The 16568-nt window shown below is 46.9% G+C and overlaps 1 protein-coding gene across 2 annotated transcripts in view; it reads left to right on the forward strand.

Moving 5' to 3' along the window:
- The window catches only part of LOC146179639 (voltage-dependent calcium channel subunit alpha-2/delta-3-like), a 204430-nt gene that overhangs the window by 143643 nt on the left and 44219 nt on the right, over positions 1-16568 (forward strand). The window contains exons 13-15 of one of the 2 annotated variants that reach the window (XM_084579291.1): positions 6467-6516; positions 9215-9298; positions 15155-15424. In XM_084579291.1, the coding sequence (XP_084435417.1) occupies positions 6467-6516; positions 9215-9298; positions 15155-15424 (404 nt within the window). The remainder of the gene's footprint in view (positions 1-6466; positions 6517-9214; positions 9299-15154; positions 15425-16568) is intronic. The other variant, XM_084579292.1, reaches the window with a different exon arrangement.

Raw genomic sequence — 16568 nt, forward strand, 5'->3', positions numbered from 1 at the left:
CTGCAGAAACCGGAACTGTTGCAATTGTGTGAGGAATTGGGAATTGATACAAGTGGTTTGGCACGAAAACCTTTGATTATAAAGGCAATCACAGATTTGGGAGCCGATGATGAGGAGCTCAGTGAAGCATGGAACCTCATCGGTCAAAAAAAGGAACAGCTCAGACAGCAGAAGGAGCGGGAAAAAGAGCAGAAAGAGCGGGAAAAAGAGGAAAAGAGGCGTGAGCGTGAACTTGAGAGGGAAAAAGAGGAAAGGGAGCGCGAACGTGAGTGGGAAAAAGAGGAAAAGAAGCGTGAAAGAGAAGCAAAAAAGCTGGACCAAGAAATTGAGCTCCGGAAATTAGAACTAGAGTTGAGCAAGAGGTCGGGCAATTGTCCCCAGCTAGCGGTACCTCTTCTCAACAAGGAGGCAGATTTCAAGATGTCAAAGTACATGCAGCCATATGTGATATCAGGGGATATCGGTCTGTATCTGGCTAACTTTGAGCGAACCTGCGAAAAACTGTCCTTCCAGCGAGACACTTGGTCTCAGAGATTATTGACGGTTCTGCCCTGCGAGGCAGCGGAGGTTGTCGCGCGGCTAAGCAAGGAGGACGCGGACAACTACGAGAAGGTCAAAGCTTGCCTTCTGAGAAAGTATAGGCTTAGCGCCGAGGCGTTCAGACAACGTTTTCGGAAAGCTACTAAGTCCAGGGACGAGAGTTACCCTGAATTCCTGTACAATTTAAGAGTTAATTTGGGCGAGTGGCTAAAGAGCACAGATTCCTACAGTGATAGGGACGCTGTAGTCGAGCAAATTCTTTTGGAGCAGTTTTATAACTGCCTCCCAGAAAAAGAAAGAAATTGGTTACAGGACCGAGGCGAAATTAAGTCGGCAACTGAAGCTGCCGAACTTATTGAGGAGTATGCTTCGCGCCGACAATTCAGCAACCCAGCAGTGGATAGGCCCCGCAATCCCAAGTTCAGTGTGAAAAACCGTCAGGAAAGGCACTTTGCTAGAGTTGGAAACGAAGAAATGAAGGTTTCTTCAGGCAAATTCCCTAGAAAGGACGGCAGTGAGAAAAGTGGGGAAGTGACCAACGTGCAGAACACAAAGAATAAGCTTGAGGCTAGGAAGCCGCTCACATGCTTTAGGTGTAATGAGCAGGGTCACATTGCCGTCAACTGCCGGAAAGAAAAGATTGCTTTCTCGTATGTCAGGGACTGCGATGAAAATATGCAGCTTTTAGAACCCTACCTGCATGACCTAGTAGTCAACGGGAAGCCTTGCAAGGTACTGCGCGATTCGGCCGCAACGATGGATGTTGTCCATCCGGCGTATGTATCGCCTTCCGACTATACAGGACAGTGTGCATGGATCCGACAGGTAGTTGAGGAACAGAGTGTGTGCTTGCCGATCGCGAACGTGGTCATCGAGGGCCCTTTCGGCGAATTAACAACCGAGGCTGCCGTTTCAGGAAAGCTTCCTAAGTGCTATCCGTATTTGTTCTCCAACAAATCGGACATGCTGCTGCGAAAGAGGGGCATCCTTTTCGGAGACAGAGTTGTGCAAGCCTTAACACGTTCAAAGGCGCGAGAACTAGCTACACTGCTCATTCCAGAAAAATCCACAGCGGAGGAAACGGCAGTTAAAACAATGGTAAATGCGGAAGATAGCAGGTCAGAAAACTTTGAGAGCGAGGCATCTCAGATAAGTCAACTTGAAAGTGAGCTTGATGAGACGCGGAATGAGGACGTTCTTGAGAGTAACCTCTTGCCGCCAGTGTCTAGTAATCTCACGAGACTTTTAAGTGGAACCCGAGAGGACTTAGCTATAGAGCAAGCCAATGATCCCAATATACAGGAGATAAGGGAGCGCCACCGCGCCACTAAGACAGCAAACAATATTTCTTTCGAGATGAGAAAGGGAGTGCTGTATCGCTTATTCAAGGATAAGCGCGGAGTAGAGCGGGACCAATTAGTCGTTCCCCAAAAGTACCGCGGAGACTTACTGCGACTTTCCCATGGCAGCTCGTGGTCATGTCACCTTGGAATAAAGAAAACAAAGCAGAGGCTGTTGCAAGAATACTATTGGCCTGGATGTTTTAAGGACACGGAAAATTTTGTACGGTCATGCGACACGTGCCAGCGGGTTGGAAAGGCGCAAGATAAGTGGAAAGCTCCGATGGTGTTAGTACCAATCATTACCGAGCCGTTTCACCGGTTAGTAATAGATATAGTTGGGCCACTTCCTGTGACCGAGTCAGGGTACCGTTATATCCTCACTATGTTATGCCCAGCCACAAAGTTTCCAGAGGCTGTTCCGCTGCGCGAGGTGACGTCCGAGAGTGTAGTGGATTCGCTGCTGTCAGTGTTTGCACGAGTTGGATTCCCTTCCGAGGTCCAAAGTGATCAGGGTAGCGTTTTCACGAGTGTCCTCACCACCTCATTTCTCGAGCGATGCGGCATTAAGGTAGTGCATAGCTCGATCCATCATCCGCAGAGCAACAGCGTAGAAAGATGGCACTCTGTTCTCAAACGAGTCCTGAGGGGACTGTGCTATGAAAACAAGCGCGAATGGGATACCTGCCTGCCTGCAGCGCTTTTCGCTTTGCGGTCAGTGCCGCACGAATCCACTGGATTTAGCCCAGCCGAGTTGGTGTACGGAAGGTCACTGCGCTCACCTTTGCGAATGGTGCGCGAAGCCTGGGAGGGGCGCGGAGAAGACCCAACAGTAGTAGAATTCATTCTGAACCTCTTGAATCGCTTACATAACACTAAGGAACTCGTTGAGGCCAGCATGAAGTCAGCCCAGGCTCGTTCCAAGGTGTACTATGATAAGTCAGCCCGTCAAAGGACGTTTTGTATCGGGGACCAGGTGATGTTGCTGAGAAGTTCAAGGCAGAATAAGCTCGAAGTACAGTGGGAAGGACCGGCTGAAGTCGTTGCAAAGCTTTCTAACACTAACTACGCAGTGAAAATTCCCGGTAGGCGTAAAGAAGTGCGCATTTATCATTGCAATCTTATGAAGCCTTATGTGCAGAGGGAAGCCGTGGTAAATCTAACGTTAAACCTTCCCGAGGAGATGGGGGACAACTTGATTTGCCTCAGCGGAAAAGGAAGCAACGCTCAGGAGCTTCTCAAAAAGACGGAGCAGAGAGGAGAACTAAAGAAATCCCAGCTGTCCGATCTGGGCGAGATAATAACAGAGTTTGAGGCCTGCTTCGTGGACAGGCCAGGCAGAACTGATTTGACTGAGCACGATATTGAGCTGACTTCAGACGTGCCAGTGCGATCAAGGTGCTACCGATTTTCTCCAAGGCAAAGAGAAATTCTGGATAGGGAAGTAACTCGCATGCTGGAATTGGGAGTAATAAAACCCTCGGAAAGCGATTATGCTTCGCCTATGATCTTAGTAGAAGCTCCAGGTAAAGACCCTAGGCCTGTGGTAGACTACCGAAAGCTAAATTCTCTCACCAGGGATCAAGTGTATCCTATTCCGAATATTGAGGAGAGAGTAGAACAGGTCAGTAGAGCGGCATATGTGACTACGCTGGACCTTACTCGAGGATACTGGCAAGTACCGCTCACTGAACGCGCCAGCAGATACGCGGCTTTCGTCACTCCGACGGGCAGCTACCAGCCAACAATGATGAGTTTCGGGCTCAAAAATGCTCCATTTTGTTTTTCCCGACTCATGGATAGGGTTTTAAAGGGGTGTGAAACATTCGCGGTGCCTTATTTAGACGACATTGCGGTTTTTTCCGACTCATGGGCGGACCATATGGTACATCTAAGAGCTGTACTGAGCCTTTTGCGTCAAGCTGGACTAACCGTAAAGGCCGAGAAATGTTGCCTGGCAAGGGCGACCGTGGACTACTTGGGTCACAATGTAGGTCAAGGTTTCAGGAAACCCAGCGAGATTAAGATTTCTGCGGTAGCAGACTACCCGCGGCCGAGCACGAAGACGGAAATTCGAGCATTCCTGGGTCTGACTGGGTACTACAATCACTACATCCCTAACTATTCAGCTTTGGCTAGCCCTCTGACCGACGCTCTCCGCAAGACAGAACCGACAAATGTAGTCTGGGACGAACAAAAGGAAGCCTCCTTCGTAAACCTGAAGGCTGTGCTGATTAGCCGTCCGGTATTGCGAGCTCCAGACTATGGCCGAGAATTCACGGTCCAGTGTGATGCCAGTGATCGAGGGTTAGGTGCTGTTCTCTGCCAGAGAGATGACGACGGTAATGAGCACCCCGTGCTCTACTTGAGCAGAAAACTGAGTTCTAGAGAGAGGGCTTATTGCGCGTCAGAGAAGGAATGCGCTTGCATTGTATGGGCCATTCAAAAATTGCAGTGCTATCTTGGAGGGGCCAAATTCACCGTAGAGACGGACCATTGTCCCCTGGCTTGGCTGCAAACTGCGACATCGAAGAACAGTCGCCTTCTTAGGTGGAGCTTGATTTTACAGCAGTACAATTTTGAAATAAGATACAAAAAGGGGAAGTTAAATGGGAATGCGGACGCGCTTAGCCGCTCTTTCTAAGCGGTCCGAGATGTTCCTCACCATGTATCCAAATTGATAATCAGGTTTTTTTTTTTTTTCGTGCGCTTGAATATAGATGACTATGTAAAGCAGCACGTTTGGTTTTCGAGGCATACGTGGGTCCTGAACGTCTTGAGAGTGGGCTTTTCTCGAACAACAATGGCAGTTTTCTTTTGACCTGGTCTCTTCAGACGGGAGCCGAGTGCTTGCTTCGACATGTGGTTGAGTTTCAGATAGCTCAAGCAATTTGGCCTACAACAATCAAGACAACGCGACATGCAACAGCGAGCTTCAAGCGTTCACGTGCAGGCCATTAAGTCGTCTCTTCATGCAGCAGCTGCGGCTGCTGCCCTCCGAGTCTCTTCTGGCGGGGGAGGAGGCTGTTACGACCAAGCATCCGCATTTGCGCGCTCTATTGTTCGCCTGTGGGCATGGAAAAGTTTTGTGAATATGTGGTGATGGTCCATTGGCTCTAAGTGAGCCTGTTTCCAGGAATCCTGTTTTGTAAGCATGTTTTGCTTTGTGGACAACCTGCAAATGCCAAATTGGCCCTGTCAAGAGAACGTCTGGAAAAACACAAAGAAACGTCCCCCTGCGGGAAATAGCAGGAAGTGCTTTCTTTTGTTCACCCTTCCAGTCGAGAAGTGCTATCCTCCAGTGATGAATGCCTCCTATCCAAAGGAGACGACAGAGTGACATGTCCGCTGACGTGCAGGACAAGAGAAGAGCATGACTCATACGGCCATTAAGTGATTTCCCGGGAATGCAGGAAAGATTTGCAATTGTCGAAAAGGGACCATGTTGGGAGCCCTATGCGGCGCCACGTGCACTCGGGTTTCTGAGAAGTAAAACCCCCAGAACCAGCCTGTGGTTTCTTTGCTGAAGAATAGAAATGTACCTCCTCTCCTCGCCGTTCCCAAGCTTTTCCCGCCAACAAGTGATCACGCCCAACGAATGAATGCCGGACCAGTCAGTGCTTCAGACCATCAGTGCAGTGATGTGTTCGATTGGATGCCGATACCTGAGGGGCGTGCCCTGGATTTGGTTGGTCAGCATCTTCAGAGAGGGGCTGGACATAGGGGGTTTTTAAGGACGCTGCAGAGCACGAAATGTCGCTCTGGGCCCTGGGTAAACGGCTCATCCAGTCGCTTCTCGCTATGAACTCTTAACGCTTGTCATTTTGCTGATGTACCCTTCTTCTTCATGTAAATATTCTTGTAAATACGTTTTCTCAAAGTGCCAGTAAACCTGCTTGTACATATTTTACCAACTTCGAAGATTCAGTCCTTCTTCAACCCGGAGTCTCTGCACGCTACCAAGTGAAGGCCGGGTCGCCATAGCCCCAGCGTCACGACAAGGCCAACAAGCACGAAGCCAGTCTCTAAAACCCCGATTTTCGCGAACGGGAAGGGATTTAATGTGAATCCGGAGTCTTGCTTCTTTCCTGGATGTCTTAAGGGGGCGAAAGTCTTCAGCGAGATAGCTGAACGAAAAACGTAGCGTTTTGACAGGACAAAGAAGCCGAGGATAGGACGGAGCCTTTTTTCGATTCCGAATCAGTGCGTAGGTTTTAAGTTATGTGAGACTGAGACTCTTCCGTTCGTTCTTTCTCGCAGGAATTAAATTCGTGCTCAGTTTGTTTCCCAGAAATGCAACGATTGTTTAATTATTTCCTATAAGCACTATGAAGTATTATCACCGAAGATCAATGCCGAAAATAACAAAAGGGAGTTGCCGGTTGGGCGTATCAGCGAACCGGCTTTAGTGGCTATGGGTGTCTACACTGCGCACGTTGTATTTATAGAAGGGAGGGCTTGTGCATGAGTGTTGCAATTTTTAAGCTCCTCAGTAAACGTGTTTCTGACAGAAAAAGGTAGGGGAAGGATGTATCTTTGGTCACGAGATTTATGGTAACCTTTTTCGTTTTTATTTCTTTCTTCAGGTTACTACACGCACGTGACGACGTTAGCAGAAGTCCGAGAACAAGTACTGGTAAGCAATGAGTGACATGTGTGGCTGCTCAAAGCCACACTATTGTGTTACTCTGGAAATTTCAGCGGAACCCGCCAGTAAGTTTTAAACGTAGGCATGTTCTGCTATAAAGATGGCTCTTGCTTCACAGTAAGATTACTATGGGGGCAGACATCAGAAAGGGGTAAACATGTTAGCTTGCTTGCTTAAGTAGAAGCTTTTTAACTCTTACAGTTAAGCACCGTGTTCAAATTAGATATATTTGGCTTCTGGTTTGTGGTACCTGAACATAGGATCAGTTTTCAAAAACACGAACATGATCGGTACTGTGGCGCAATGAATGCTGGCCACTCCGCTTGTTAGTAAGGCGAAAAACATGTCTCACACAACCGAGAACATCTCGCCGGCGGGACGTACCTCTTAAGTCAGAACTTGATTGTGGTAATTCTGTATAAAGTGGATGAGAGTGTAGTATGTCGTAGCATGCGGTGATAAAGATCATGTATTTCGTCGTACATCGCTCCGTCTCCGACATGGCTCGCTCGCGTCATAGTTGACATAGCAACTGCGACGCCAACCGTCGTTAAGCCACCGAAACAGCGAGTGGGACAGCAGCATGCGCAACAGGTACCTCCGTGACAGGTGGCGTTTCCCTTTTGTCGCCTATGTGGCGCCCTTTGCTGATAGAGCATCACTAACATACTTCCATGTGAAGCCAGGTTTTCCCCTTTCTGATGTCAAATTTGTGATGCAACCATGAAATTTCACTGCCTAATAGGCATGCATCTGCTAATCTAGTTAGCGATAGCGGTCGACCCGACAAATTAGCCTCTAATCGTATTCACTAATTAATCATCTCACGAGCAAACGTAATCTAACACAGCGGGAGTTTTCAAAAGAGGAGGAGTGGAGTGGAGTGGGAGAGGGCAGAAGGCACTGTCAGAGAAGCAGAAATAGTATTGAGTGTATCACGCAACCGATCACACAGTGGCCAGCACCGCAGGAGGAGGCGTGGGAATCCGGCCTCTCTGAGCGAAGGAACTTCGCCTTCATGCACCTAGGCGGTCCCAAGTGTTTACAAGTTTTAGAAAAACGCCCGGCGTTAGAGCGCACGCAGACGCGCTTTGGAAATAAATGTCTCCAAACAATGCACGTCCTTCCAGATCCGTCCGGTTCGCTGCTCCTGCCCACTCACTGAGCAGGACACAGAAGGTCACGTGACGCGTGCGCGACCACGTGACGTGCGCTGGTGGGCAAGTTTATGCTAGCTCCTCAGCAGCAAATTATTCGGATGACGCAAGGGGATCAACAAAAGAACACAGGGAATGCTTACCTACATACTTGCGAGTCGACCCGACAACATTGTCATGAATACATTATGCAGTGTTGCGAAGTAATCTCCTTAATTCAAAAGGTTTTGTAGCAGTTGGCAGGTGACATTGCTGAGTGTTGATTGGTCGAGACGCTGATTACGTCACACGGTCATGTAAACTGACCGACGATGATTGGTCTGTAACGCATGTAACGTCCCGCGGCCACGTCGCCTTTCTTGACCACTACTTGTCAGGTGCAGACGTCTGATTGCGACCAAGCATGTTACTGTGCGGGTTAAAATTAGCATTATAAATAGTTACCCATGAAAACTTTTAACGTCTGACTTATTTTCTGATGTTTACCACCGGTTCAATTAATATGCCTCGGAAGCATTCTTTACACGCCGAAGTGGCTGTTTTGAAATATTACTGCTGGGCTTTGCTGAAATCTTAGGTGCATGTAGTATTGTTTATTTAGCCAGTGATATGAATGGTCATGAGCTAACATTCCGTCCTAGCGCAGTTCTCTTAATAGTGACAAAAATAGTGACAAAAGTCACAGTTACTTGGTGACTGAGAAATTTACATTAGCTACTTTCGTTGAGGAGTGCGAAAAAAAAAATGTCGCGGATGTTCGAATCAAAGAGTTTTGGTTAAATACCATGCAGATCTGTAAAGAAAAATGTAGAAGGTGAAGCAGCTTTCCAGTAAGGAATCACTCATTGCCATCCACATAAATATCCGAAATTGATGTGTAATTAATTAATCGCTTTCTTGGCAGAATAATTAGTTCCATCATGTTTGTGCTCCTGACTTATTTTTGCGATGGCCTGTTTCACTTTCTCACCAGAACAACCTTGTTAGCTGACATTTTAATTACGCGAGGAAAAGAATTAGCAGTCTGGTGGATTTCAGCATGTGGTGCGCGTAATATCCTGTGTTCAGGGTAGAATGGTAGAAAGAAGATGGCTACACAGTATGAAAGAGCACTGAAAAAGGGTAGAGAGGGGAGCGTCAGTTCGCAAGCCGAGCTGACGTTTCGACAAGTGAACTTCTCTTCATCTGGGCTTAACTTTGACTCTGGGTGTAACCTGGACACTTAATAGTCCGTAATTGGAGAATATATCGTAACAATTATTCTTCATTGTTGTACTGCCGCCTGGTAAGTGTGCTTATTGCGAGTGCAAACATGGCGGTGACAGGCGCGCAACTCAGTCGTGTGGAATGCATTAGTTACTTTTGTCAACAGGTCTAAGGTATGTGTCATAACTCATCCGGACGTCTTTTGACGAATGCAAGAGAATTCGAGTTTGCCAGTGATTACGGAGTCTCTCAGTGATGTCGTAATCATCTCAGCAATAACGCTTTGCCGTCGTCATCTTGTCCCCATCCTACGCTGCGTACAGAAATACATCCCCGTCATGAGTCGGCCCATGGTACTTTCTCGGAAGCACTACCCCATCTGGACTCCCGTCTACGGAGATATGACGGTAGGAGCATGACCTGACTCGCCTGCTTGGATACGTGCTGCATGCTTTCGTGATTTAGGCGTCGCTTTACCAGCCGTAGGATGTTGTGCATTACTGCGTTCATTCCTGTGTGTGAATCAGTTCTTATTGGCCTATATTTTCTTATAAATGGAGTCTGTAACAGGTATTGAGCCCCATGAGTTCGTCGGTACCACTTTGCAGTGCATGTAATCTAGAAACGCAGCTGCTAATATAAAGCAAGCGAATCGTAAATATTTCGATCTCGCCATCGTTGAAGGAAGCGCATTTGCGGCCTTTGGCACTAAAAGTGCTCAATGATACTGCCAAGGATTAGGGCTTGACTCAGACTTGACTCTTTCAAAAAGACAGCAAAACTTTTCGCACCTTCACTCATGCTGAAAAAGAAAAGTATCAACTAAAACAACTCAATGAGTGTATTTTTAGAGCAGTTGGTACACATTTTAAGGAACAAAACCGCAAAAGCAGCAGGCCTTCTTTTCTGTGTCTTGTTTCTGCTGTTTTGTTTCATGCAATAAAACCACTTATTTGGCTATTTATTTCTTCACTTCTATTTTGAACAGCATTCAACGCTGGGAGATCGCGGGAATGATATCGGACGTTTAAGTGATGAAACGGAGGGAAATTCTTCTCTAACGATGTTAATTGTAAATTATAAAGAGATGGTCACGTGCGCGAAGAGATGGTCACGTGCGCGAGGCATATAGGAGCCTTGCTTCGTTCACTTGAAAGTACCATATATCTATTCAACGGTGGCCGGCAGGTACGGCGCTTGTACAGGGATGAACGCATCCGGGACTTAAATAATTGGGGCCATCCTCCACGCTGTCTCGTCTTCTTTGCCTGCGTGTTCCGAGCTGGGACGTAGCGTACAGCGCTGTGATTGGGGCATGCGTCTACGCCTGCTAGCACCTGCATATGGTCTGTTTGGTCGTTGGTGCGTGCTTCTAGCCCCTTGCTTGAAAGCAGGTGCACTACGTCATTGTAAGCGTGAGCATGTACATCCACTGCAGACGTTAAGAGTGTTAGGAGAGCTAGGACGCTTTCGTATCTGCTATTTAACAATGACTCTCTACGGGACATTATTGCAGTGTTAACGGGGTTACCTCTTACTGTAACCAATGGCTACTGATTTCACCTGGTGCACAAAGAGTGTTGTTTAGATATACGTCTGAGCTACAAGAGGCCTATATGGCAGGGGGGGGGGGGGGGGGGGGGATGCCTCTGAGAATCTATCGCTTGGTGATATTGTTGCCAATTATCAGTTAAAGTTGCCGATTCGCTTTGATAAGCGTCGGTTTGTGACGAAGCGAAAATGTATGGCCTGCTTGAGGTTGAATTTTATATTCGTCAGTTTAGTCGTAGCAGTAAGAGTGATGATGACAGTAAATACATTTCTGGGACCTTTTTATATATATTAGAGCTATTACTTACTTTTAGAACGCACTTCTCATGCGCTCGTTCGGCGCATAAGAGCCGCGTCACCATGATATTACTGCCGCTGTAACCGAGCGAAAGAGAGTCACGAACCAACATCACGAACCAACGTCACGAACCCAACGTCGCGAAGCAAACATAATTTCTCAGAAGTAGAGAAAGAAGAACCACAAGCTTTGGTTCGCTCGCGCGTGGCTCTTCTTTCTCCATTTCTGAGAAATTCTCTTTCGCTTGTGAGAAAATATAGGGTTTTGTAACTGACATACGTGCATAGATTACCTCTCATATTCTTTGCCTCTTAAAAAGCGCTTAAATACCTGCGCCCATATTTCGTTTTACGTAATACCGTAATTATCCTTAGACTCCTTTAATTACACCTTTCTTAGTCCCTGTCGTTTGAATACAATATCTTTAGAGATGATTTAGGAGTTCGAGCATAATGAGTGAAAAGTAGCCGTCAAGTGTGCAGCACTACTCGAACATTGCTAAGGTGTTCGAACGGTACTTATATTCTCTTCGCGGACATAGTGGAGGTTTTGCAATGCTATAACGTTCAAAAAATTTGTTATTCTTGTTTCCTTAAACGTAAAACGCTTTTAGCGCGTGAATATTTGTATTCGTTACACATAATCAGGACATGCCACGTGCCGATGAAAGGTGCGGCAGATACCTATTTCCGCTACTACTCTATGCGTCGTCTGCTTCGTTGCGGAAGTAGCGCGCGCTGTGACGAGATTGTTCTGATTCGAGCCGTTCGCAAGGCGCACTTTTATTCCGAATCCGATTTATTTGAATCTTTCCCTCACACTTCGAACGCGATGCCTTCGCTTCCTTTACCATTCGAAGCGGTTGCCACCCAAAGGAATACGCCTTTGCCAATGCTTTCAACAGCGCACCAGTCGGCGCTAGCTGAACGGGAGCGTAAGTAGTGAATCGAAAGGAAGAAAGAAAAGAAAAATAGCAAAGATGAATGGGAGCATACAAGAGAAGATTCGAGACCTCCGGGTCGCTTTCAAACCTTATTTTACGATTCCTTAGGGAAGGCGTTGTTTCCTTTCCGTCTTCCAAAGCGAGAACGCGCGATCGACGACTTTACGGCGCGCTCCTTTGAGACGTTTTTTCTTGAAGTTTGGCAACACCAAACAGGCGCACTATTTGCGAACATGCATCCCCCCCCCCCCCCCCTTTTTTTTTTTTGTTCTCACTTGGTTTAGTTTCGATATTCTTTCAGACTGATGCATGGACATTTTTTCTTTCCTTTGTCGTTCATCCCTCGATTTTTTTTCTTTATGCGGCACACAACTCCTTCTGGTATTGCGTTTCTGGATTGTTTATTTATTTTTTATTTATTTTTTTTTTTTTTACATGGTGCGCGTATCGCAACCTGCATGCTGTCGAAAGTGAGGCTGCAGAGCTCGCGGAGCCTTTTTATTTATTTTTTACTTCCTAGAGTCTATGTGTGCGCCGTGGTGCTGACAAGAACAGACCGGAAGTGTACGAAGCGCGCGCCTCGCGCACGCCGACGTATACGCTCCGTTTCCGCCATTTGTCCGCGCCTCGCGCCTTACGGGGGCGCGCAGCGCATCGCACCGCCGCCGAACGTCGAAAACACGGCGGCGGCGAGAAACGAAGCTCCAAAAAGGTGTACAGATTCTTTCTGCCCACCGATATATCATTTCTCGTTTTCCTCGCACCTTTCTGCCCCCGTAGCACATTATTTACCTGTACATTTTTCTATCTGCTTCCTTTTGTGTTCTTTCTACTTTTCTTTTTGTTTATTACTTCTTGGTTTCCGCGAGAAAAGTTTTACTTAAGCCAACTTACTTGGATCGGTAACTAAAACGGTAGTTCACCCTTGTTACCCCTACGGTCTTAGAAGAAGCGGGAGATGAGGAGTAGATGGAGCATTTGAGGAAAGAGAAAATGAACAGCCTTGATAGGAGTACAGTGGGTAGTGTAAGGTAGCAATGGCAAATGTATTTCAGGAGTACGTCTGAAAAACGTTACCTCCCCAGCGCATTTTTGACGCGGTTTTAGGGAGGCGTGAGAAAACGTTCGTTATTTTGTTACATGTTTTCCCTAGCAAGTGTTGTGAAATACGAGCTAGGGAAGGCAGGGCACAGCTGAAGCTATAGAGCTGTCCAGTCAGCTTCCTGAGCTCCCTGTGCTAGTGCGCAGATAGATAGATGGGTTTACTGAAAGGAAAGACAGAGAGGTTGGCCGGAATGAATAAAATTTGGCCTGCTACTCTGCACTGGAGAAGAGGAGAAGAACAAGGGCCATGATGGGTGACCATGAAAATATATAGGCACGGTAACTTGTTTTACAAGCGCAAATCAAGTTCTGTGGCGTACAAAAAAAAATGACAGAGTCCGCATTGCTTGGACACCGGCCCTTCCCCTTGTCTTCAACACAGTTTCGTAACCACGTATACCCGGTCTCCCTATTATTCCCTTCTTTGTACAACGGTAAACCGCAGTGTGATGTCGTTGTAACGACCGTTACGTCATCTGAGAATGCGGGGGGAATCCTAGTATTTGTGTTCCCTAAATGGTACAGGCATGTCGAGGGAACGTTACGTGGGTTTCCGGCGTCGTGTAAGTACAGCGCTTGCACGGTGTGCCGTGATATAGGTCGCTGCAGTTATGGTCCTACCGATGTCCACAGTTGTCAGGAAGAAGCATAGCTAGAATGGCACGTTAGGACCGCTCGACGTTGCGTAATGCAGTCCGGTTGCTCTGCCTAACGTTCTGTGCATGCCGTTAGGCACAGGCTTCCCGTACGCAGTGTCTAGCTTAGGTTGTGTAAGGAGAGAAGGAAGGAAGCAAAATCATGAAAATGTTTTCCTGTTGTGCTTTCATCAGGAGCCGTGACATAGAAAAGAGATTAAAAAAATTAACGGGGAACCAAATTTCAACTTTAATACATGATAAACACGGTGTCCCGACATGCGTTCCGCAATGTGACTATAAAAGTGCGACAGCTACAGTGCTCTCACCAGGGTTGCGCCACGCTTACGGATATTATTGCCTAGTGAAGCTTAAAACGCCACATTACTCGTGAGGTAGCGTTCCTCGCGTTGATTTTAAATTTCTACTATGGTTTTGAAAATGTTGTTGTTTACGGCTTTATGTCGCGCAAACCGGATAAAGCTAAAGGTGCGCCAAACATGGCTTTGAAAAAATTTAGCTGGGGCTAACGGATCATTCTAACATCCTCCATTTCTTTGCTGTTTTTTAATAACACGGCCCTTTTTTAAAGCACATGCAACTGGCAGCTAGTCCACAATTCGGTTTTCTTTTGAAAAAACATGTGCGTGGAAAGATTAGTATTTGGGTAAAGTAGTGCGAAAGGGTTTTGCTTTGCTGCTTAAGTTTTCAGAAGGAAAATGAAATTTGGTTTGCGGTGTGCCACATAGTTAAGTAATATTTCACTAAACCTGCAGTTATTTAGCAGCTACTGCACAGTGCACACAGCCATTCCTTCTATAAATTGTAGTTGCCGTAAAGCTCAAGAGAGAAAGATGAGCGGCTGCCCATTAATATATATATTTCTTGTATCATAAGCGTGGAGTTGTGTGTAGCATGCGCGTAAGCGAAATTGCTGTAAAACCACTCTGACATCAAGAAAACATTCTTGGTGATTACGTGACTTCTTATTGAAATTAGCTGCGATAGGAGTTGATTAGCTAATTAGGATGCATCAGCTAATACGGGGACGGCGTCGAATAATGAAGCGAAAATGGGCGCTGCGTGTTTTGGTCGATATCATCATAAAATGCCCCAGTGGCTGCAAAAAAGAGATCTCACTGTGTCGAATAAGTCTTACTGAAGACAGCCTTTAATTTTTACCACATTCTTTTCTTCTGTAAGGCTGAACAGCAGCAGATACTGAGCTGTGCTGTGCGAATATTACCATTATATTGATGAAGCATTTTTTTTCCTGCATTTATTATTGTCGTACGACGACAGGGAATGAACTTATTTTAGCGAAAGCGAGAGTTTTCTTAGACCTTTCGGGAGGAGGGGGGGATAGAGGTACAGAAAGAGCATACCTGTGGTGTCCGGGGGACCTCCTCTCTAGAGTCCCATCTTCAATATTTAAGAGGTAAACATTAACTTCTCTGTTTTAAGAGGTTCCGTAACGTGTTATCCGGAAGCTAGCTTGGGGAGTCCCGGTTGTAGAAACCGTCATTCTTTGCCGTTGACGATCTGTTTGTCGTGGGAGTCTGTGCATTGCTTGCGTCTTTCTTTTGCTGCGTTCTATTTGGTATGAATCCCCGCTCTGTTTAAATGCGAACTGGAGCGCCTGTTGCAAATAAAGCGAAGAACAGCGCCTGGCTCGGTTGACACTCGTTCCGACAGCCTGGCATTGTTGTGTACGGACTGCGCGCGCGCCCAGGAGCCCAAGCTGACCGACTGGCTGTGGGAGGAGCGCGAGAAGATGCAGATCCGCAAGCTGATCCTTCAGCAGCGGCTACTGCGCAAGAAAGACCCCGAGCCCGCCTACTACGGCGACAGCGAGCCGCTGGCCGGAGATTCATCCGAATACATGGCCGCCGCCGACCAGGGGGACCAGGCACTGCCGCCCCAGGTCTTGCGCCGCCGCGCGCGCTCCTCCTCGCCCTCCGCTTCCACGCCGGAGGCGCTGCGGAGGCCGCCCAAGAGAAAAGTGCGTGCTTAACTTCGCTGGCGATCTTAAAAAGCAATAATTTGAACAGATTCAGATAAGTTTGTTAATAGTTTTCTTTTAAAACCTGCTTGCACTGTAAACAAAATTACATCCTTAAAGTTGCTTTTCTGGGTCTCTAAATCACACCTGTCAGAAAGCTCCGTGAAGGGAGCAACGAGGTACTGATGCATCCTTTCTAGACGGCGTCTGTTACAGACATAGAAAGGGTGTGATTTTTGTTTGCAGTGTAGGGGCCAAATAGAAACCTCTACGTTAGGTGTTAAAAATGTTGAGATTCAATAGCACGGCTGCAGCTTGGTTGCAGCTGGGTCAAAGAGCACAGTGGCTAACATGCGTGGCGTGTACAAGGACTCCAAATGAGTTCGACCAAGGCTTTTTTTTTTCTAGTATTGCATATCAGAGAAACGGAGCACTCGTTTAGGGAGAAGCCCGTCGGTGGATATTGGGCGGCGCTGGGAGGCATTAAGAATGCACATGAAAGTGCCGGGACTACCTAGTCTCACGGTTTATCTTCAACATCAGAAATGAGTATTAGGAAAGAAGCGGATGAACTGTGCCAGTAGACCTGATAAAACTATTTGACATTGTAAAGGAGGTGTGTTGGGGAGATAGTAGACGGTTTGTACAGTGACTTCCTTAGCGCCGATATGTTGTTGGCGTTGTCAGTGGCGCCGACTACTGTGGTTTTATGGTGCTAAGGCATGCTAAACCAAAGACCTGCCAAAAACCTACCTGCAGGTCACCGCGATGACACTGAGGTCAACTGATTAACGCTTGGTGTTTTGGTTGTTTACTGAGTATATACGGCATATTCCTCCGCAAATCGCTGCCACGTCGAAATATCTCTGAGCGAGGGCGCGAAGGGGCGCCCACGCGTAGAAGCAGCATTTTAGTGGAGACAATTTTTTTTTTTTTTTCAATCCGCGTGAACACTGCTTAAACTGAATACGTTCCTCAATAGGTATGCAAATTATACAAGGTTTGTGAGAAGAAAACTACATTGGTTTCGTGTATTGATGTGTAAGGAGAGCAGCATTGCTTACAAGTACCGTATGGCTGGACGTGGTTTGATTACTTAGCGATGAAAACATTAATAAGCATCCGCTGAACCTATTTGCTGGTG

This window comes from Amblyomma maculatum, chromosome 9, assembly GCF_055883805.1.
Source record: "Amblyomma maculatum isolate TAMU_Amacu chromosome 9, ASM5588380v1, whole genome shotgun sequence".
Taxonomy (NCBI): Eukaryota; Metazoa; Arthropoda; class Arachnida; order Ixodida; family Ixodidae; genus Amblyomma; species Amblyomma maculatum.